The sequence below is a fragment of the Trachurus trachurus genome (assembly GCF_905171665.1).
Source record: "Trachurus trachurus genome assembly, chromosome: 24".
NCBI lineage: Eukaryota > Metazoa > Chordata > Actinopteri > Carangiformes > Carangidae > Trachurus > Trachurus trachurus.
The window spans coordinates 215,722-239,000 of NC_139910.1; the positions used below are offsets into that span (position 1 = coordinate 215,722).

At 46.5% G+C, this 23,279-nt stretch overlaps 2 protein-coding genes across 6 annotated transcripts in view; one reads left to right on the forward strand and one right to left on the reverse strand.

Annotated features, from left to right (window-relative positions):
* The window catches only part of LOC311007416 (transcription factor IIIB 90 kDa subunit-like), a 47,044-nt gene that overhangs the window by 14,778 nt on the left and 8,987 nt on the right, over positions 1–23,279 (forward strand). Inside the window, exons 3-9 of one of the 5 annotated variants that reach the window (XM_084000598.1) lie at positions 1,225–1,288; positions 20,285–20,365; positions 20,621–20,794; positions 21,178–21,209; positions 22,017–22,089; positions 22,352–22,501; positions 22,618–22,711. In XM_084000598.1, coding sequence (XP_083856724.1) covers positions 1,225–1,288; positions 20,285–20,365; positions 20,621–20,794; positions 21,178–21,209; positions 22,017–22,089; positions 22,352–22,501; positions 22,618–22,711 — 668 coding nt within the window. Of the gene's footprint in view, positions 1–1,224; positions 1,289–3,450; positions 3,515–3,609; positions 3,674–20,284; positions 20,366–20,620; positions 20,795–20,844; positions 20,877–21,177; positions 21,210–22,016; positions 22,090–22,351; positions 22,502–22,617; positions 22,712–23,279 lie in introns of those variants that run through there. The other 4 variants (XM_084000597.1, XM_084000596.1, XM_084000595.1 and 1 more) reach the window with 4 other exon arrangements.
* On the reverse strand, positions 3,771–14,956 carry LOC311007741 (uncharacterized protein; the record flags this gene model as incomplete). The annotated part of the gene is made up of 12 exons (XM_084001044.1): positions 14,830–14,956; positions 14,517–14,740; positions 13,692–13,857; positions 12,589–12,794; positions 11,812–11,929; positions 11,079–11,299; positions 10,326–10,443; positions 10,078–10,247; positions 9,137–9,234; positions 8,124–8,239; positions 7,732–8,043; positions 3,771–3,931 (listed from the first exon to the last, which is right to left on the reverse strand). Exons 1-12 carry the CDS (start codon positions 14,858–14,860, stop codon positions 3,771–3,773), a joined length of 1,941 nt encoding a protein of 646 aa, XP_083857170.1. The 5' UTR covers positions 14,861–14,956.

Sequence of the window (23,279 nt, forward strand, 5' to 3'; positions counted from 1 at the left end):
TTTGTCTCTGCTGACGGTGAGACACGTTACTATGGTTACCATGGTTACCCCTGGTTACCATGGTTACCATGGTTACCATAGTTACCCCTAATTAAACCTAGTTACCCTAGGTCCAGTTCGTAGAGGGCAGTGGAGGGGTATCTTCTGCTGTGGGGCAGTTTGTTTCTGCTGACGGTGAGACACGTTACTATAGTTACCATGGTTACCATAGTTACCACCATAGTTACCATAGTTACCCCTAATTAAACCTAGTTACCCTAGTTACCCTAGGTCCAGTTCGTAGAGGGCAGTGGAGGGGTATCATCTGCTGTGGGGCAGTTTGTCTCAGCTGACGGTGAGATACGTTACTATAGTTACCATGGTTACCCCTGGTTACCATGGTTACCATGGTTACCATAGTTACCCCTAATTAAACCTAGTTACCCTAGGTCCAGTTCGTAGAGGGCAGTGGAGGGGTATCTTCTGCTGTGGGGCAGTTTGTTTCTGCTGACGGTGAGACACGTTACTATAGTTACCATGGTTACCATAGTTACCACCATAGTTACCATAGTTACCCCTAATTAAACCTAGTTACCCTAGTTACCCTAGGTCCAGTTCGTAGAGGGCAGTGGAGGGGTATCATCTGCTGTGGGGCAGTTTGTCTCAGCTGACGGTGAGATACGTTACTATAGTTACCATGGTTACCCCTGGTTACCATGGTTACCATGGTTACCATAGTTACCCCTAATTAAACCTAGTTACCCTAGGTCCAGTTCGTAGAGGGCAGTGGAGGGGTATCTTCTGCTGTGGGGCAGTTTGTTTCTGCTGACGGTGAGACACGTTACTATAGTTACCATGGTTACCATAGTTACCACCATAGTTACCATAGTTACCCCTAATTAAACCTAGTTACCCTAGTTACCCTAGGTCCAGTTCGTAGAGGGCAGTGGAGGGGTATCATCTGCTGTGGGGCAGTTTGTCTCTGCTGACGGTGAGACACGTTACTATGGTTACCATGGTTACCCCTGGTTACCATGGTTACCATGGTTACCATAGTTACCCCTAATTAAACCTAGTTACCCTAGGTCCAGTTCGTAGAGGGCAGTGGAGGGGTATCTTCTGCTGTGGGGCAGTTTGTTTCTGCTGACGGTGAGACACGTTACTATAGTTACCATGGTTACCATAGTTACCACCATAGTTACCATAGTTACCCCTAATTAAACCTAGTTACCCTAGTTACCCTAGGTCCAGTTCGTAGAGGGCAGTGGAGGGGTATCATCTGCTGTGGGGCAGTTTGTCTCTGCTGACGGTGAGATACGTTACTATAGTTACCATGGTTACCCCTGGTTACCATGGTTACCATGGTTACCATAGTTACCCCTAATTAAACCTAGTTACCCTAGGTCCAGTTCGTAGAGGGCAGTGGAGGGGTATCTTCTGCTGTGGGGCAGTTTGTTTCTGCTGACGGTGAGACACGTTACTATAGTTACCATGGTTACCATAGTTACCACCATAGTTACCATAGTTACCCCTAATTAAACCTAGTTACCCTAGTTACCCTAGGTCCAGTTCGTAGAGGGCAGTGGAGGGGTATCATCTGCTGTGGGGCAGTTTGTCTCAGCTGACGGTGAGATACGTTACTATGGTTACCATGGTTACCCCTGGTTACCATGGTTACCATGGTTACCATAGTTACCCCTAATTAAACCTAGTTACCCTAGGTCCAGTTCGTAGAGGGCAGTGGAGGGGTATCTTCTGCTGTGGGGCAGTTTGTTTCTGCTGACGGTGAGACACGTTACTATAGTTACCATGGTTACCATAGTTACCACCATAGTTACCATAGTTACCCCTAATTAAACCTAGTTACCCTAGTTACCCTAGGTCCAGTTCGTAGAGGGCAGTGGAGGGGTATCATCTGCTGTGGGGCAGTTTGTCTCAGCTGACGGTGAGATACGTTACTATAGTTACCATGGTTACCCCTGGTTACCATGGTTACCATGGTTACCATAGTTACCCCTAATTAAACCTAGTTACCCTAGGTCCAGTTCGTAGAGGGCAGTGGAGGGGTATCTTCTGCTGTGGGGCAGTTTGTTTCTGCTGACGGTGAGACACGTTACTATAGTTACCATGGTTACCATAGTTACCACCATAGTTACCATAGTTACCCCTAATTAAACCTAGTTACCCTAGTTACCCTAGGTCCAGTTCGTAGAGGGCAGTGGAGGGGTATCATCTGCTGTGGGGCAGTTTGTCTCAGCTGACGGTGAGATACGTTACTATAGTTACCATGGTTACCCCTGGTTACCATGGTTACCATGGTTACCATAGTTACCCCTAATTAAACCTAGTTACCCTAGGTCCAGTTCGTAGAGGGCAGTGGAGGGGTATCTTCTGCTGTGGGGCAGTTTGTTTCTGCTGACGGTGAGACACGTTACTATAGTTACCATGGTTACCATAGTTACCACCATAGTTACCATAGTTACCCCTAATTAAACCTAGTTACCCTAGTTACCCTAGGTCCAGTTCGTAGAGGGCAGTGGAGGGGTATCATCTGCTGTGGGGCAGTTTGTCTCAGCTGACGGTGAGATACGTTACTATAGTTACCATGGTTACCCCTGGTTACCATGGTTACCATGGTTACCATAGTTACCCCTAATTAAACCTAGTTACCCTAGGTCCAGTTCGTAGAGGGCAGTGGAGGGGTATCTTCTGCTGTGGGGCAGTTTGTTTCTGCTGACGGTGAGACACGTTACTATAGTTACCATGGTTACCATAGTTACCACCATAGTTACCATAGTTACCCCTAATTAAACCTAGTTACCCTAGTTACCCTAGGTCCAGTTCGTAGAGGGCAGTGGAGGGGTATCATCTGCTGTGGGGCAGTTTGTCTCAGCTGACGGTGAGATACGTTACTATAGTTACCATGGTTACCCCTGGTTACCATGGTTACCATGGTTACCATAGTTACCCCTAATTAAACCTAGTTACCCTAGGTCCAGTTCGTAGAGGGCAGTGGAGGGGTATCTTCTGCTGTGGGGCAGTTTGTTTCTGCTGACGGTGAGACACGTTACTATAGTTACCATGGTTACCATAGTTACCACCATAGTTACCATAGTTACCCCTAATTAAACCTAGTTACCCTAGTTACCCTAGGTCCAGTTCGTAGAGGGCAGTGGAGGGGTATCATCTGCTGTGGGGCAGTTTGTCTCAGCTGACGGTGAGATACGTTACTATAGTTACCATGGTTACCCCTGGTTACCATGGTTACCATGGTTACCATAGTTACCCCTAATTAAACCTAGTTACCCTAGGTCCAGTTCGTAGAGGGCAGTGGAGGGGTATCTTCTGCTGTGGGGCAGTTTGTTTCTGCTGACGGTGAGACACGTTACTATAGTTACCATGGTTACCATAGTTACCACCATAGTTACCATAGTTACCCCTAATTAAACCTAGTTACCCTAGTTACCCTAGGTCCAGTTCGTAGAGGGCAGTGGAGGGGTATCATCTGCTGTGGGGCAGTTTGTCTCTGCTGACGGTGAGACACGTTACTATGGTTACCATGGTTACCCCTGGTTACCATGGTTACCATAGTTACCCCTAATTAAACCTAATTAAACCTAGTTACCCTAGGTCCAGTTCGTAGAGGGCAGTGGAGGGGTATCTTCTGCTGTGGGGCAGTTTGTCTCAGCTGACGGTGAGACACGTTACTATAGTTACCATGGTTACCATAGTTACCATAGTGATGGGCAAATGAAGCTTTTGTGAAGAACTGAACCACTTGAGCCAGTTGTTTAGAAAATGTGTTGATGACTGGAAGCTTTGTTACCCTGGTTACCCTGGTAACCCTGGTAACCCTGGTTACCCTGGTTACCCTGGTTACCCTGGTTACCCTGGTTACCCTGGTAACCCTGGTTACCCTGGTTACCCTGACCTCTGCTGGTGAAGTGCCAGGCTGCAGCACACACTGACACACTGACACACTGACACACTGACACACTGACACACTGACACACTGACACACACTGACACACACTGACACACACTGACACACTGACACACTGACACACACTGACACACACTGACACACACTGACACACACTGACACACTGACACACACACACACACACACACACTGACACACACTGACACACTGACACACACTGACACACTGACACACTGACACACTGACACACACACACACACACACACACTGACACACACTGACACACTGACACACTGACACACTGACACACACTGACACACTGACACACACACACACACACACACACTGACACACACTGACACACACTGACACACACACTGACACACTGACACACACACACACACTGACACACTGACACACACTGACACACTGACACACTGACACACACTGACACACACACTGACACACTGACACACACACACACACACACACACTGACACACACTGACACACACTGACACACACACTGACACACTGACACACACACACACACTGACACACTGACACACACTGACACACTGACACACTGACACACTGACACACACACACACACACACACTGACACACACTGACACACACTGACACACACACTGACACACTGACACACACACACACACTGACACACTGACACACACTGACACACACTGACACACTGACACACTGACACACACACTGACACACACACACACTGACACACTGACACACTGACACACTGACACACACTGACACACTGACACACACACTGACACACACACACACTGACACACTGACACACTGACACACTGACACACTGACACACTGACACACTGACACACACTGACACACTGACAGACACACTGACACACACTGACACACACTGACACACACTGACACACACTGACACACACTGACACACACTGACACACACTGACACACACACTGACACACACACACACTGACACACACACACACTGACACACTGACACACTGACACACTGACACACTGACACACACTGACACACTGACACACACACTGACACACACACACACTGACACACTGACACACTGACACACTGACACACTGACACACACACACACTGACACACACACACACTGACACACTGACACACACTGACACACTGACACACACTGACACACTGACACACTGACACACTGACACACTGACACACTGACACACACTGACACACACACACACTGACACACTGACACACACTGACACACTGACACACTGACACACTGACACACACACACACTGACACACTGACACACACTGACACACACACACACTGACACACTGACACACACTGACACACTGACACACACACTGACACACACACACACTGACACACTGACACACTGACACACTGACACACTGACACACTGACACACTGACACACACTGACACACTGACAGACACACTGACACACACTGACACACACTGACACACACTGACACACACTGACACACACTGACACACACTGACACACACACTGACACACACACACACTGACACACACACACACTGACACACTGACACACTGACACACTGACACACACACTGACACACTGACACACTGACACACTGACACACTGACACACTGACACACTGACACACTGACACACACTGACACACTGACACACACACTGACACACTGACACACTCTGACACACACTGACACACACTGACACACACTGACACACACTGACACACACTGACACACACTGACACACACTGACACACACTGACACACACTGACACACTGACACACTGACACACTGACACACTGACACACTGACACACTGACACACTGACACACTGACACACTGACACACTGACACACACTGACACACACTGACACACACTGACACACACTGACACACACTGACACACACTGACACACTGACACACTGACACACACACACTGACACACTGACACACACACACTGACACACACACACTGACACACACTGACACACTGACACACACACACTGACACACTGACACACACACACACACACACACACACACACACACACACACACACACACACACACACACACACACACACACACACACACACACACACACACACACACACACACACACACACACACACACACACACACACACACACACACACACACACACTGAGCAGAGTTGGTGAAATGACTTCAGTAGAACACTTTTGTTCTAAAGTGCCTTCGCTGCCTTAACGTACTGATGCGTTAACCAGATTATATTTGACCTGTACGGGACTCGAACCTGGATATCCCACACCGCAGGCGGCAACACTAACCGCTTCACCAAGTCATGTCTCTGCTAACGGCCGCCACACGTTGTCAGTTCTCTGGTACCTCACGACTGTGGCTCCGCGGAGCTTCGTTACATGAGCTCACAGTATTTACACTGTTTACACTGTTTACACATGAAGATTTGATGAGTTTGTTTTTTGTTCACAATTTCTCAACAATTCTCGCTCGCAAGAAACAGATGCTGCTTGTGTCGTTAGAAACGGATGAGGGAGGGTACACGCTTTCAGAATGAGACCAGTCAGTGGGTGAAGCAGCTTTGGTCCAGTCAGGTGATTCATTCATTCATTCATTCATTCATTCATTCATTCATTCAGGCAGTGAAGCAGTTGCTGCTTCGGACGTCACACGTCACGTGATTCTTTCTGCACCAAAACAAGCTTTGAAACAGTGGTTCCATGTTACTGGTTCGAAGCTTCAGGGTCGGACTGCCATCACTAGCGTTACCCTAGTTACCCTAGTTACCCTAGTTACCCTAGTTACCCTAGTTACCCTCCCCAGGACTGAAACACTGAGCAGCAGGAATGTCTCGTTAGAAACCAGAAGGAAAATGTTGTAGAGACAGGCTACAGTATCTTGGGCTGTTGTTCTTTGTGAGACAGGACGGTTAGAGGAAGATGCAGCAAAGGGCCGGGAGGGAGTTGAACCCACGATCAGCTCCATGTGATGCACTCTGAGCTGTTTACATCATTTATTATCTTTATTCAGGACATGAATTAAAACGATAAGTTGTGATGTGTAGAGGAGCACGTCAAACATCAACCAGCGTAAAGAGCGGACTGAACCTTTATTGAGTCAAACTGCAGACAGACAGAGGCTGTTTGTCATTGGCTGATCCCGTTACCTAGAGACAAACAAACAGCAGTTACATGTAAATGTTAAACTTAGATCTTTCACTACAACATTTATGTAGATGTGTTTTGTCTCTTGTCCATCGGTGAGTTAATATCATGTTGACTAAGCTTAATGAATGAAGCAGCTTTATGAAGAAGCAGCTTGGACAGAACGGCCCTTTAACTCAATGTTTCACTCTGCAGGAGTTCCTGTCAGTCATTCAGATATGAAGACGTTCTTTCTTCTGTGAGATATCCAAACAGTTTAAACAGTTTCTCAGAACAGACCTGAACCAGTCGACTCCTCAGTTTCTCAGCTCGAGGTCTGACAGGTCTGACAGCCCAGTGCTGCTGCCTCTCTGATCAGAACTAGACATGAGGTTTAATAACTGTTGTTCTGTCTGCTCAGAGCTCACTGGAGAGACAGACATAGGTTGTTCTGCTGTGTGGGCCGAGGCCGAGCCAGAGGAGGAGGAGGAGGAGGAGGAGGAGGAGGAGGAGGAGGAGGAGGAGGAGGAGGAGGAGGAGGAGGAGGAGGAGGAGGAGGAGGAGGAAACCTGCTGAGGGACATGGTGGCCACCAGCAGCTTGATGAGCAGCAGAAAGACTGAGAGTTGTGTTAGTGTGGAGGTCCTGAGAGGAGACAGGACCGTCATCACCTCCAGGTGTTGTAGTGAAGCTTCTGGGTCCAGGTCTGATTCCAGGTCTGATTCCAGGTCTGATTCCAGGTCTGATTCCAGGTCTGATTCCAGGTCTGATTCCAGGTCTGATTCCAGACTGAGACTGGGCTGAGTGGACGGGGTTAACTGGAGTATTGATGCTATTGATGGTGTTGATGGTATTGATGGTGTTGATGGTATTGATGGTTTCTCCAGTAACTTGATGGAAACAGTCACCAGCAGGGACGTCATTTGCTGAATCTGCAGGAAAAGAAACTTGTTTCAATAGCAGAATTTTAAAACAACACATCATTCAGATTGTAAACGAGTCAGAGTCCAACCTTCAACTCTCTCAGAGACTTTGACCAGACCGAACTCTGGAGTCTCTGATCTGAAGATCCTGTCAGCAGAAAGTCTGTTGATGCCACTCAGAGGATAGAAGCACCTCACCGTCAGTCTGTTACAGAAACACACACATTCATTCATTCATTCATTCATTCATTCATTCATTCATTCATTCATTCATTCATTCATTCATTCATTAATATCTGTTTGTATATACTGTTCCAGTTGTACCAGACCATGCAGCGGTCCGAGGTTTAGTTTAGTTTAGTTTAATCAGTCCGAGGTTTAGTTTAGTTTAGTTGTATCAGTCTGAGGTTTAGTTTAGTTTAGTTTAATCAGTCCGAGGTTTAGTTTAGTTTAGTTTTATCAGTCCGAGGTTTAGTTTAGTTTAGTTTAATCAGTCCGAGGTTTAGTTTAGTTTAGTTGTATCAGTCTGAGGTTTAGTTTAGTTTAGTTTTATCAGTCCGAGGTTTAGTTTAGTTTAGTTTAATCAGTCCGAGGTTTAGTTTAGTTTAGTTTTATCAGTCCGAGGTTTAGTTTAGTTTAGTTGTATCAGTCTGAGGTTTAGTTTAGTTTAGTTTTATCAGTCCGAGGTTTAGTTTAGTTTTATCAGTCCGAGGTTTAGTTTAGTTTAGTTTAGTTTAATCAGTCCGAGGTTTAGTTTAGTTTAGTTTAATCAGTCCGAGGTTTAGTTTAGTTTAGTTGTATCAGTCTGAGGTTTAGTTTAGTTTAGTTTTATCAGTCCGAGGTTTAGTTTAGTTTAGTTTAATCAGTCCGAGGTTTAGTTTAGTTTAGTTGTATCAGTCTGAGGTTTAGTTTAGTTTAGTTTTATCAGTCCGAGGTTTAGTTTAGTTTTATCAGTCCGAGGTTTAGTTTAGTTTTATCAGTCCGAGGTTTAGTTTAGTTTTATCAGTCCGAGGTTTAGTTTAGTTTAGTTTTATCAGTCCGAGGTTTAGTTTAGTTTAGTTTAATCAGTCCGAGTTGTGGTGGTTTGTGGTGTTTTTCTTACTTGAACTGAGATTCTCTGGTGATGAAGGTCGGTCCGTCTGCAAGCAGCCGTCTGTCGTAGAGAATCTGGTTCTCATAAACCACGTAGGACTCTCCAACCTGCTGAAGCCTCTCAGTTACACACCTGCTGCATGCTGCTTTTACACCTGCATGCTGCTTTTACACCTGCATGCTGCTTTTACCTTTATATACATGGACATGCAGCATCTAAACACAGAACTCTGTTTACCTCGTCTTCTGCTTAGTCAGCTAAACACATTTCTATCAACCGAGTCTAAAATGTCAGACTGTCAGTGAAAAACCTACGTTTGCAGCTTCTGGGATGTTTTTAGTTTAGTCTGACAGCAATCAATGAAATTTGGTATTTTTTCTTAAAATTAAATACTTATAGTGAAACATTTTAAAGGGACAATGAGGAGTTTTGTAAAAGCGAAGTGTTTCCACACTACATTTATGAGCCTCCGCACCGTGAAATTCTTTGACCGGTGCAAGACAGACTCATGTTTTCATTCATCAAGAATTAAAGTCAGAGGTTGGAAGACGATCACATACCGTCGTAGTTCCCACCATAAACGGAGATTCATACGGTGGCGTTATTCTCATGACTCGCCACGAAACCGAAAGTAAAGAAACGCTGGTCGGCTCGCCCAGCATTTCCACCACCACTAATAATAACAAAATAACCATAGAGACAAAACCATAGATTTATCTAAAATGGACCATTAACAAGTGGTAACGGAGATTCATCCACATTAATATGAGACTCTTTATAACCAAATAGAAACTCCTGGTTGTCCCTTTAAACAAAGTAATCAACGACTTGTTTTAGATGAGTTCCTGTTAGTTTTCCAGCTTCCCCAGTATTTATACTGTAGTATATAGTGTTTATACTGTAGTATATAGTATTTATACTGTAGTATATAGTACTTAAACCAGTCGTACCGTAGCTCGTGTCCCACAGGAATCGACCCTGAACTCAAACAGGACCCTGGCTGCGTCGGTGTGTTTGGGTCTGCAGCTTCGGTCCAGTAGACTGGTTCTGTCCGGTTGCACCGAGGGCCGGGCAGCCGCGGGCGTCGTTACCACGGTGACCGTCCCGTCTGCAGAACACACTGGTGCAGATGGAGCCGAGTCAGAGACGAGTCAACACTTCATACGTTTAGATCAGAATGCACCTTTAGGTCAGTTACCCGTCATGTCCGGTGTGGTGAAGAGGCAGCGTTTAGACGTGGAGGTCTGGACCTCCAGGGTCGTTCTGTCTCTCAGGAGAAGTTTAAATGTTCCATAGAAAGTCGACAGGTTGATCCCCTGGAACACAGAGAGTTGATGAGGCTGCAGCGCTCAGCGCTTTAATGTCAGATTCTTAGAAGTCTTAAAGGGATAGTTCCACTCATGATCTCCTTCCCCTCATGTGGACTAAGGGCTGGGAGAAGTTTCAGAGTCCTCCGTGGCTTCTCTGAGTTACAGGGGGTCTCAGCGTAGCAGTGCATGTCCATATGACGGTTGCAAATGGATACCAACTGTCTTCGTAACAAAAAGACACACCAAAAAACATCCAGATACCTCCATGCTGCTCGTATGTAATGTCCCTCTGGTATTGAAGCCCCGACATGAGAAATTGTCCCGAAAAAAATTGAATACGTTTATATTTCAAGCTTGTTTGTAGCGGAAGCTCCTCTTCCTGGTTCGTCCAAATCTCGCGAGATTTGCACGTCAATGCAAATCACGTGATTTGCGCTATTTCATATTTTTTTGAAATTTTCATTTCAATTTTGGGTGAACTATCCTTTTAAATCTGTAAAATGTCCAACATACTGAGATGTGCACAGCTACTTTTTTTAGTACCATTGATGCCAAACTGGCCTCAAATTGTGAGAACACAAGCAGAGATTCAGTTTTAACCAGATGTAGTTGAGCTGCGATCACAGAGAGACACAACTTACTTCAAAGATGTAGCCGATGGAGAACAGCGGCACCTGTAGGCTGGTCTTCTGGTTGTCATGGTGGTTGTCATGGTGAAGACGGTAGCCTCTCTGGGATGCCAGCTGAGCCGTCAGAGGCTCCTGGTCGACGTACAGCTCCCAGAGTCTGTCGGTCTGAGGCGACTGCAGCCAGCTGAAGGAGATTCCTCCATCTGAGCAGCGAGCCGTGATCTCTGGAGGAACTGGGAGACAGCACTATAAAAACTCTACATCTATCCAAGAATATTTGTCTTAATTCTAATCAAAACAAATCTCATTCTACTTAAAATCAGACTCATCACATTAAAAGCAGCTTGTTTTTAGACACTTTTTACTTCTTTCAAGCAGATTTTCACTTGAAATAAGTAGAAAAATCTGATAGTGGAGCAAGTTTTTCTTTCTTATTACAAGCACAAAAAACTTACTTTCACTGGCAGATTTTTCTACTTATTTCAAGTGAAAATTAGTTTGAAACAAGTGAAAATGATCTAAAAACAAGTTCATTTTTAGGTGATGAGTCTTATTTTAAGTGGAAAGAGTTTAGTTTTGACTAGAAATGAGACATTTTGACAAGAAATAAGACAATTATTCTTGGTAAGATGTAGAGTTTTTGCAGTAGTGGACACGTCAAACCAGGTCTCTGCTGGTTTATCAGCTGGATTCTGAATGAAAGGAGGAAGTTGCTTCTAAACAAAGAGCAGGAAACTGTTCTTACACGTGTTGAAGACTTGTGCTGTGACGACTGTGTGGTGGTAGTAGGAGTCTCTCTGGGGCTCGAGGGTTAAAGTGAAGTTTATATCCACAGAGTGCTGCACCACGCCTCCACCTAGGTACTGTAGGAGAGCACAGAGTCTCAGACAGACTGCACTTCAGACACCATCATGAGCTGCAGTGATGTGCACTGTCCTCCGAGTAGACAGAAGAAACACAACACTAACTGGGTTTCCATCCAAATGGATCGAATTTAAGAGCGGATTTTGTGAAAATGCGCAAAAAGCAAATGTGAATTTATGCCCGTTTCCATTTGTTATTGTTTTGCGATTATTGGGAGAGGAGGAGGAGTGCGCCGTGAGATTACGTCATAAGAGAGCGTGAATGTATCCATGACAACAGTTGACACTCAGCTGACACGTAAATGGACCATTTACGTACTTTCCGGACTAGACACACCTGGGACACCGGGTCGTTTGTTTGGGAACGTCGGCGGGTGAAGGACTTTGGGGAAGTCGTCCTCCAGCAGCTTCACCCACAAACTCTGGCTCAATTCGCAAAACCTGTTTCCATAACAAAGTCACATTTTCCTTTTATCGATACGCTGACAAACCCCCCCCCCCCCCCCAAAGCGTCAAAACTTTTATGCGCATTTAGCTACTGCCTTTTTTCTAATTTCTGGCGTTTCCATCCAAATATTTATTAGCAATTTTTGCGAAAATGCGAATAAAAAAAGATGGATGGAAACACAACAGTGAGACAACAGAACGTGACCTCTGACCTTGGAGTGGACAGTGGAGTCCCTGAAGGGCAGCCGCAGCTCGAAGCCTCGACTGCCGTTACCGTGGGCGACCGGAGCGATGCTGGCTCCTCCTTCTGCCATCATCAGCCGCCTCCTGTTGATCCACACGTCCTCCACCGTGACGTCGCTGGGAACGTTCCCCAGGTAGACGCTGAACAGCTGCTGGTCGTCGTCGACAACGGTCTCTAGAGGAGGAAACACCAGGTCCAGATGTGTGATAGAGACTCTGATACGAGCTCCGGCAGATGATGAAGACATCATCATCAGCAAGGATGCTCCTCTCCATCTTTAAGAACCTTTGGGACACTTGGCCGCTCCGAGGACTCCACCCTTAAATCCCCAACATGTTTAACTAGCTCTTATCATTGTTAACCAATCAGTGAAGAGACTCACCAACATGTTTAACGAGCTCTTATCATTGTTAACCAATCAGTGAAGAGACTCACCAACATGTTTAACTAGCTCTTATCATTGTTAACCAATCAGTGAAGAGACTCACCAACATGTTTAACTAGCTCTTATCATTGTTAACCAATCAGTGAAGACACTCACCAACATGTTTAACTAGCTCTTATCATTGTTAACCAATCAGTGAAGAGACTCACCAACATGTTTAACGAGCTCTTATCATTGTTAACCAATCAGTGAAGAGACTCACCAACATGTTTAACTAGCTCTTATCATTGTTAACCAATCAGTGAAGAGACTCACCAACATGTTTAACGAGCTCTTATCATTGTTAACCAATCAGTGAAGAGACTCACCAACATGTTTAACTAGCTCTTATCATTGTTAACCAATCAGTGAAGAGACTCACCAACATGTTTAACTAGCTCTTATCATTGTTAACCAATCAGTGAAGACACTCACCAACATGTTTAACTAGCTCTTATCATTGTTAACCAATCAGTGAAGAGACTCACCAACATGTTTAACGAGCTCTTATCATTGTTAACCAATCAGTGAAGAGACTCACCAACATGTTTAACGAGCTCTTATAATTGTTAACCAATCAGTGAAGAGACTCACCAACATGTTTAACTAGCTCTTATTATTGTTAACCAATCAGTGAAGAGACTCACGGTCCAGGCTGAAAGGTGCACGGCAGAGCGGCGGCGTGTCCAGGACTCGGAGCATCCTGTGTGTGGTGCTGAAGCTGCTGCCGTCGTGGTGCAGCAGAGAGAAGACGTGTTGGTACAGCAGAGAGATGACGTACAGCTCCTTGTACACGTTGTTTTCTACCAAACTCTGCAGGAAGAAGAAGGTTGGGCTCATTTCATGACGTCGTCTGACTTCACTCGTATGGAGAATGTGAAGCTGACGTCACACCGCTTTGGGTTGTGGGATGTCGGCGCCATCTTTGGAGGAACGCAAACGTAAACAGAGAGTGGGGAAAACGGAGGAAAACGAGCAAGAAGAAAAAGAGATGAGGAAGACGGACAAAAAGAAAAAAAGGAAATGGAGAAGGGGAAGGGAAACGAAGGAGGAACGTATCGTGATAAACTCAAATTTAACGAGAAACAACGGTACACAGAAAAACTACAACTTATTAACGGTGTCGATCCCTAACTTACGTTTTGCCGTTAAGGGACTGGATTCAAGACCCAGATTTACTCTCCACTGACTGATCCAGACATCCTGAACTATCTGGTTGTTGGTATTAGTGCATATACGACTGTAGCAGCAGTACTGTCCCACCATGATTACTTTTAAGCCACTTTGGGGAATTTTTGTAAGGGAGACGAGCAAGTGTTTACATCCGCGATCCTCCAAAGATGGCGCCCAACGTCCCACAATGCAAAGCGGCGTGACGTAACTTCACATTCTCTATTGATGACTCTAGATGTTGAGGACTCTAGATGTTGAGGACTCTAGATGTTGAGGACTCTAGATGATGATGCCTGTACCTTGCGGTATCCTCCCGGCGCCCCCAGAGGAACTCTGATCTGGACCAGTCCTCCTCGTCGGAGCAGACTGAACCCTCTGGAGGCGGCGGCGGCTTCGTCCAGCATCACGCCGTCCACGTCCACTCTGACGCTCTGACTGTGAAACGCTGTCGCCTCCTCGACCAGAGGAGTCATCACCATGGGGACATCCCATCCCAGCCAGGCGCCGTCAAAGGAACCAGAATCTGGAACAAGGAGCGAGACATCGTCAGCACGGCGACCGCTCCAACAGGACTGATGGTCTGATGGTCTGTTGCCATGGAGACGAACGTACTGAGTGTGCAGGCCATGGACATGTCCATCATCACCAGCTTCAGCCGGTTCCCGAAGGACAGAGACACCCGGAGCAGCTCCACGGGAACGCCTTCCACCTGACACAACCTCACTGTCACTTAGAGACACATTTATGTTTTACATTTTACTGGCAACCACAGATTAAAGGGACAACAAGGAGTTTTGTTAAAGCAAAGTGTTTCCACACTACATTTATGAGCCTCCGCACCGTGAAATTCTTTGACCGGTGCAAGACAGACTCATGTTTTCATTCATCAAGAATTAAAGTCAGAGGTTGGAAGACGATCACATACCGTCGTAGTTCCCACCATAAACGGAGATTCGGCGGCGTTATTCTCATGACTCGCCACGAAACCGAAAGTAAAGAAACGCTGGTCGGCTCGCCCAGCATTTCCACCACCACTAATAATAACAAAATAACCATAGAGACAAAACCATAGATTTATCTAAAATGGACCATTAACAAGTGGTAACGTAGATTCATCCACATTAATATGAGACTTTTTTATAACCAAATAGAAACTCCTTGTTGTCCCTTTAACTGTGCAGTGTGAATGAACAGTTAGAACAGGTGTAACGTGGCGACCTACCGTGACGACCGTGGCGTGCGGTGGTCTGTAGTGGCAGCGCAGCACCAACCTCTGGGCCGAGGCCGTCAGACTGTGGCCGTGAGTCTCGGCCTCGCTGACGGACATAGAGGACACACGTCCATCGCTCTGCAGGAACAGCAGCCGCCACGACGAGCTCGCCGTCATCTGAGCCTGAACCAAACCAAACCAACCAAACCGAACCAAATCAAACCAAACCCAACCCAACCCAACCCAAACCAATCAAACCCAACCCAATCAAACCAAACCCAACCCAACCCAAACCAATCAAACCCAACCCAATCAAACCAAACCAAACCAAACCAAACCAAACCCAACCCAACCCAATCAAATCAAACCAGCCCAACCCAACCCAATCAAACCAAACCAAACCCAATCAAACCAAACCAAACCAAACCAAACCCAATCAAATCAAACCAAACCAACCCAACCCAACCCAACCCAACCCAATCAAACCAAACCAAACCAAACCAAACCAAACCCAATCAAACCAAACCAAACCCAACCCAACCCAACCCAATCAAACCAAACCAACCCAACCCAACCCAATCAAACCAACCCAACCCAACCCAATCAAACCAAACCAACCCAACCCAACCCAACCCAATCAAACCAACCCAACCCAACCCAACCCAACCCAATCAAACCAAACCAACCCAACCCAATCAAACCAAACCAAACCAAACCAAACCAACCCAACCCAACCCAATCAAACCAAACCAAACCAACCCAACCCAACCCAACCCAATCAAACCAACCCAACCCAACCCAACCCAACCCAATCAAACCAAACCCAACCCAACCCAACCCAACCAAACCAAATCAAACCAAACCAACCAAACCAAACCAAACCAACCCAACCCAACCCCGTCACGTCTTTAGAACCAGCCTCTCAGATCACAGCATCACCTGCTCCATCTGAGGATAAAGCTACTACTCCTCTGGTGGACACACACACAGAAACACTCTGACATCATGTAGGCGTGACCTTCGACCTCACCTGAGACCAGGCCGTCTGCCACATCTGTCCCCGGCCGCCACACGGAGACGCTCTGTCCACGTTCACCTGCTCAACACCACAACACCAGGTTAACAACAGGTTGATGAGGTTTCACAGGGTTTAGACCCCCCCCCCATCCTGACCTCCATGTAGTCCTCCTCACAGACGACCTCTCTGTGAGTCCAGACCAGACCGGAGCAGACGGCCGAGACCGGTCGGCTGGTCCACCCGCCGCCGCCGTCGGTCACCATGACGTTAAAGCTGAAGGTGAAAACCTCATCATCCTGTAGGAACAACAACGTGAGAAGAGCAGCAGGGTCAGGGTTATGGTTAGCTCTGGTAGCTCTGGTAGCTCTGGTAGCTCTGGTAGCTCTGATAGCTCTGTTAGCTCTGGTAGCTCTGGTAGCTCTGATAGCTCTGGTAGCTCTGGTAGCTCTGGTAGCTCTGGTAGCTCTGTTAGCTCTGGTAGCTCTGATAGCTCTGGTAGCTCTGGTAGCTCTGGTAGCTCTGGTAGCTCTGGTAGCTCTGATAGCTCTGGTAGCTCTGGTAGCTCTGGTAGCTCTGGTAGCTCTGTTAGCTCTGGTAGCTCTGGTAGCTCTGATAGCTCTGTTAGCTCTGGTAGCTCTGGTAGCTCTGGTAGCTCTGGTAGCTCTGATAGCTCTGATAGCTCTGGTAGCTCTGGTAGCTCTGGTAGCTCTGGTAGCTCTGGTAGCTCTGTTAGCTCTGTGGCGGTGGTCAGGTTGCAAGGCAATTTTATTAGTATAGCCCGTTTTTACCACCAGTTTGTCTCAAAGGGCTTTACATCCCATCATAACAACATCCTCTGTCCTTAGACCCTCACATCCACTGAGGAAAAACTCCATAGAAAACCCTTTTAACAGGGAAAACCAGGAGAAAGCTCAGGGTGAGCAACAGAGGAGGGATCATCACCCAGGACGGACAGACGGGTTAGGTGTGTTACCTGGTTGGGTTAGGGTTAGCTCTGTTAGCTCTGTTAGCGGTGGTTAGGTGAAGGTGTGTTACCTGGTTGAGGGTTAGCTCTGTTAGCTGTTAGCTCTGGTAGCTCTGTTAGCTCTGTTAGCTGTTAGCTGTTAGCTCTGTTAGCGGTGGTCAGGTGTGTTACCTGGTTTAGTTATGGTTAGTTGTGTGGCGGTGGTCAGGTGTGAGGTGGTGTGTTACCTGGTTGGGTTAAGGTTAGCTCTGGTAGCTCTGGTAGCTCTGTTAGCGGTGGTCAGGTGTGTTACCTGGTTTAGTTATGGTTAGTTGTGTGGCGGTGGTTAGGTGTGTTACCTGGTTTAGTTATGGTTAGTTGTGTGGCGGTGGTCAGGTGTGTTAGGTGTGTTACCTGGTTGAGGGTGTAGCAGGAGTAGTACGACGCTCTGAAGGTGGTGAAGCCGTCCGGCCTGAAGGAGCTGATGGTGTAACCGCAGCGCGAGGCGAGCTGCTCACTGATGGGATGGACGCCGCTTCCATCTGCATCACAGAGTCACAGCATCAACCGCAACGTTACAGCACCAAGCACCGAGCAGCGCTACAGAGCTAGTCCAGTCATTATGAGCCAAAATGGAGGTCAACCTTGAACAAATTTCAACAGAATCAAACTCTTCGAAACTTTCCCCTAATGGGATTCTTTGGGGCTTTTTTTCTCTCACTCAGGACCAGTTGAGTTTGATTCTGTTGCAGTTTGTTCAACCGTTTCCCCACCTACGGCCTCGAAGCTCGGCGTCTGCAGCGATGCCACCTGGATCCACAGGTACCGGTCCCGACACTCCCAGCGGACGCCACCGGCCTCTAGCGGCGCCGCTGCACTGAGCTGAGCTGCAGCTGGTGGCGTGGCGGCGTTGAGCCAGCAGCCGACGGCCACGAGTCTGAGACAGAAACACGGTGGTAGTTAGAGATGTTCAGCTGGAAGCAGACACAGGTTCAACACGGCACCGATCTCTCAAAGCAGAAGTATCACGATAAGATTTACAATACGATACGATAAACTTTATTGTCAGGACTCTGTAGCTGCTCCATAAATGCCTTGATGGCCACAATGACAAAAAGACCAATACACCTCAGCCATATCAATCCAACAGCATTACACATATCCCATAACATAGCACATACATACACCTCATAAATTCACCATGGTAACAGCACTATAAGAATTATTGCACAGACTCGTTAAGAAATTTGATGGAAGTTGGGACAAAATAATTCTTAAAACGGTTGAGTCTACAGCGAGGGACTCTGTATCGTCTACCTGGATTACCTGGTTCTGAATTTAGGGCGGAGTTTAACCAAGTCACTCTACACTTTGTTTGACAGGAGAGTTGTTGCTGCGTTGTTGTGGTAGTTTCATTGATTAACAACCAGAGAGAGGGTGTATAGATCAGCACAAGGGTTACAGTCACAGTCACAAAGAACAGAAACAGACTGAAGCAAAACTCAACTCAAATCATCTTATTATTAACTAAAAATCAAAAGCCCTTCCCACTCTCACCAGTATTTTGCACAATTGTCACAACAGTCCCTGTAGTAGCACAAGCATTTCACAATTTGCTTCCACATTTTTGTATTTTGTCAATATAATTTTTGTATTTCTATCCATGTTGCATATCTGTATCAGCCTACATACAACATGTTATCACATTAACCCAAGTGTAACAGAAGAACAGTCATAAATCTGCCTTGATGGTTAAACAGCTCAGTTGATGACACGTTGCTGTGTTGAAGGTCGACCAGCAGGTGGCGCCATGTTGAACCATTTAACTGCTTCATATTGATTCACTGCTTCAGGAAGCTGCAGTTTCTCCTTCACTAGTGTTAGTGGCGTGGACGGCGTGTTGTTGTTACCAGGGCAACGTGTTGTTACCTGGGCGATGTGTTGTTGTTAGGGCAGGTAAAGGGAACTCACCTGATGATGATGAAGGAAGCAGCAGTTTTCATGTTGAAGCAGAAGAAACAGAGAACTGAACTCTGTCTCTGTCTGTGTCTCTGTTGAGGAGAACTAACTTCTCCTCCACGGCCAGGTGAGCTAATCAGCTGGTTGTCATGGCAACACAGAGACATCCCAGCTGGAGGGGGTTGAGTCTGATTGGAGGGGGCGGAGCCTCAGCCCAGACTGGCTGAGAGGGATGTCACCACTCTGTCTGTCTCTGTCTCTCTGTCTGATTTCAGATTCAGATATATATTATTTAAATGGGACCAGTAGCTACATATCGCTGGACATTGACATGTAAATCTGTGGATTGTAGCCAAGTGGCTCATCTCCATCCCCAGTCCCATTGGCAGGTTGATGTTACACATAAAAACAATGAAGATAAAAAGTCCAAGAGGCAGAACTAGGACAATAAAACACCTCGACATCTTACACACAACATATATGAACAACATACATAAACCAGCAGTTAACTGACCATAGAGGGTTAACAGAGTGGGTAAGAGACCAACAGATTACTGAGGAGTTATAAAGAGCTACAGTGCTGGTTAAAGTGCTATGAGCTAAAGTGACGAGTGCATAAGTGCAAGATTGAATTGAATCTGATTGCACGATGCCCCAATAAAGTGCAGGATCAACTTAAACTGCTCCATCCGCATAGCACACGACTGCACATGCAGATGTGTGTCCAATGTTGCACAAAGTTTGTATACATGAATGTATTATGTACACACCATTGTATGAAATAGAGATACATATGTAAATGTCTACACAATACAGAAAAGGAAGGAAAAAAGAAAACAGAGTGGTGAAACATACAATCAACCAATCAGGCAAACATACACTTCTAGACTTCATGATCTCACCTGTCTGTCTCTCTGTCTGTCTCTCTGTGTCTCAGGTCCGGCTAAAGTTCCTCTCCTTGGTTCTGGTTTCCACACCAGTGTTGGTAAAGAGTCCAGAGCTCAGACGCTGCAGAGTGGTGAGTATCTTCATCACTACGTACTATAGTCTATATTATGGGATGTTCATCACTACATACTATAGTCTATATTATGGGATGTAAACTGACATCAGAGGTCTGTCTTTAGTTTTAACAACTTTCTGTCGGTTCATTAACTTCACTAGTTTTTCTCTTGTCAGTGTTTTGTGTCTGAGTGAGGAGTCTTCCTCCATCCCATCATCAGTTAGTTCAGTGTGTTGTGTCTCCATGGTAACGGTGTGGTTGTGGTTGCAGGGAAGCGTCAGATTCAGCAGCTGGGCAGCCAGCTGCAGCTCAACCAGCACTGCCTCGACACGGCCTTCAACTTCTTCAAGATGGTCGTCAGCAAACACCTGACCCGCGGCCGCAAGATGGAGCACGTCATCGCCGCGTGCCTCTACCTGGTGTGTCGTACCGAGGGCACGCCCCGTATCCTAGCAACCACTCTGCTCTGTCTGTGTGTTAATGTTGATGTGCCTCTACCTGGTGTGTCGTACCGAGGGCACGCCCCGTATCCTAGCAACCACTCTGCTCCGAGTGCTTTCATTGGTTTGGTTTAGTTTACTTACTTTATTAATCCCTCTAAAGGGAAATTGATCGTCACTCTGTACGTACAAACATCCAACACACAATACTACAACATGACAAGCATTGACAACTCAGGCAGAACAATAAGTGCAATGCATTACTGAGCATAGCACACAACAGAAAACAACAACAATCAACAACAATGTTCATTAAAAAACTTCACTTTCAGCTCTGTGTTTAATGTTGATGTGTCAGACTGTGACGGTTCCTGAACTGAGCTGCAGACATGCTGCTGGACCTGAGCGACCTGCTGCAGGTACGGCTCCCCCGCCCGTTTCAACCCGTTTTAACCAGTTTTAACCCGTTTCAACCCGTTTTCAACCAGTTTTTACCAGTTTCAACCCGTTTTCAACCAGTTTTTACCAGTTTCAACCCGTTTCAACCAGTTTCAACCCGTTTCAACCAGTTTCAACCAGTTTTAACCTGTTTTAACCAGTTTCAACCCGTTTTCAACCAGTTTTTACCAGTTTCAACCCGTTTCAACCCATTTCAACCCGTTTTCAACCAGTTTTTACCAGTTTCAACCCGTTTTAACCCGTTTCAACCCATTTTTAACCCGTTTTAACCCGTTTTTAACCAGTTTTAACCTGTTTCAACCCGTTTTTAACCCGTTTTAACCTGTTTCAACCCGTTTTTAACCCGTTTTAACCTGTTTAAACCCGTTGTTTTAACCAGTTTCAACCCATTTCAACACGTTTTTAACCCGTTTCAACACGTTTCAACCAGATTCAACCCGTTTTTAACCCGTTTCAACCTGTTTTTAACCAGTTTCAACCCGTTTCAACCTGTTTTTAACCTGTGTTCCAGACAAGACTACTAAAGTGAATAGTGTACATCACCTGATCACTGATTTGGCAGAATAATGAAATAGAAAAGACTTCTAGTTGACGACGGGATGCTGAACATAGTCCATTTCACTGGCTGTTTTTATCATTTTTGCAAGTTTACTTTTGCTTTTAGCCCCTAGTTTTAGCCTGTTTGAACCCGTTTTAACCTGTTTTAGTCCGTTTTAACCATTTAGAACCAGTTTTAACCAGTTTGAACCTGTCGCTCCTGTGTCCAGGTGAACGTCTACATCCTGGGGAAAACCTTCCTGCTTCTGGCCCGTGAACTCTGCATCAACGCTCCTGCAATCGGTGAGAACTTCACTTCAGCTCAGACGACTTTATTGACTCCTCAGGGGAAACTCATGTAGCTCTCAGTGTGAACAGCCATGCATACAACAGACAATGACATAATTATCATGGAAACCTAATAACGTGTTAGTGCTAGTGTTAGTGCTAGTGTTAGTGATAGTGTTAGTGTTAGTGCTAGTGCTAGTGATAGGGCTAGTGCTAGTGTTAGTGATAGTGATACTGTCTCTATGTGCAGTAACAGTCTAGAGCGTCTCTGTTATAGATCCGTGTCTGTACATCCCGCGCTTCGCCCACATGTTGGAGTTCGGAGCGAAGACGCACGAGGTTTCCATGACGGCGCTCCGTCTGGTGCAGAGGATGAAGAGGGACTGGATGCACACGGGACGACGCCCGTCTGGTCTGTGTGGCGCAGGTAAACTACTGCTGCTGTTACCGTGGCAACGCCGACACACCTGCTGTTACCGTGGCAACGCCGACACACCAGCAACAACACACGATCAAGTTAATCATTAACCCCTCCCCCTCCAGCTCTCCTGGTCGCCGCCCGGATGCACAAGTTCCGCCGGACGGTGAAGGACGTGATCAGTGTGGTGAAGGTCTGTCAGACCACGCTGAGGAAGAGGTGAGATCCAGTAGATCCCAGTAGATCACAGTAGATCACAGTAGATCACAGTAGATCCCAGTAGATCAGGTCTGTCAGACCACGCTGAGGAAGAGGTGAGATCCCAGTAGATCCCAGTAGATCCCAGTAGATCAGGTCTGTCAGACCACGCTGAGGAAGAGGTGAGATCCAGTAGATCCCAGTAGATCCCAGTAGATCAGGTCTGTCAGACCACGCTGAGGAAGAGGTGAGATCACAGTAGATCCCAGTAGATCAGGTCTGTCAGACCACGCTGAGGAAGAGGTGAGATCCCAGTAGATCACAGTAGATCACAGTAGATCAGGTCTGTCAGACCACGCTGAGGAAGAGGTGAGATCCAGTAGATCCCAGTAGATCCCAGTAGATCAGGTCTGTCAGACCACGCTGAGGAAGAGGTGAGATCCCAGTAGATCAGAGTAGATCCCAGTAGATCAGAGTAGATCCCAGTAGACCAGGTCTGTCAGACCACGCTGAGGAAGAGGTGAGATCCCAGTAGATCCCAGTAGATCAGAGTAGATCCCAGTAGATCAGAGTAGATCCCAGTAGATCC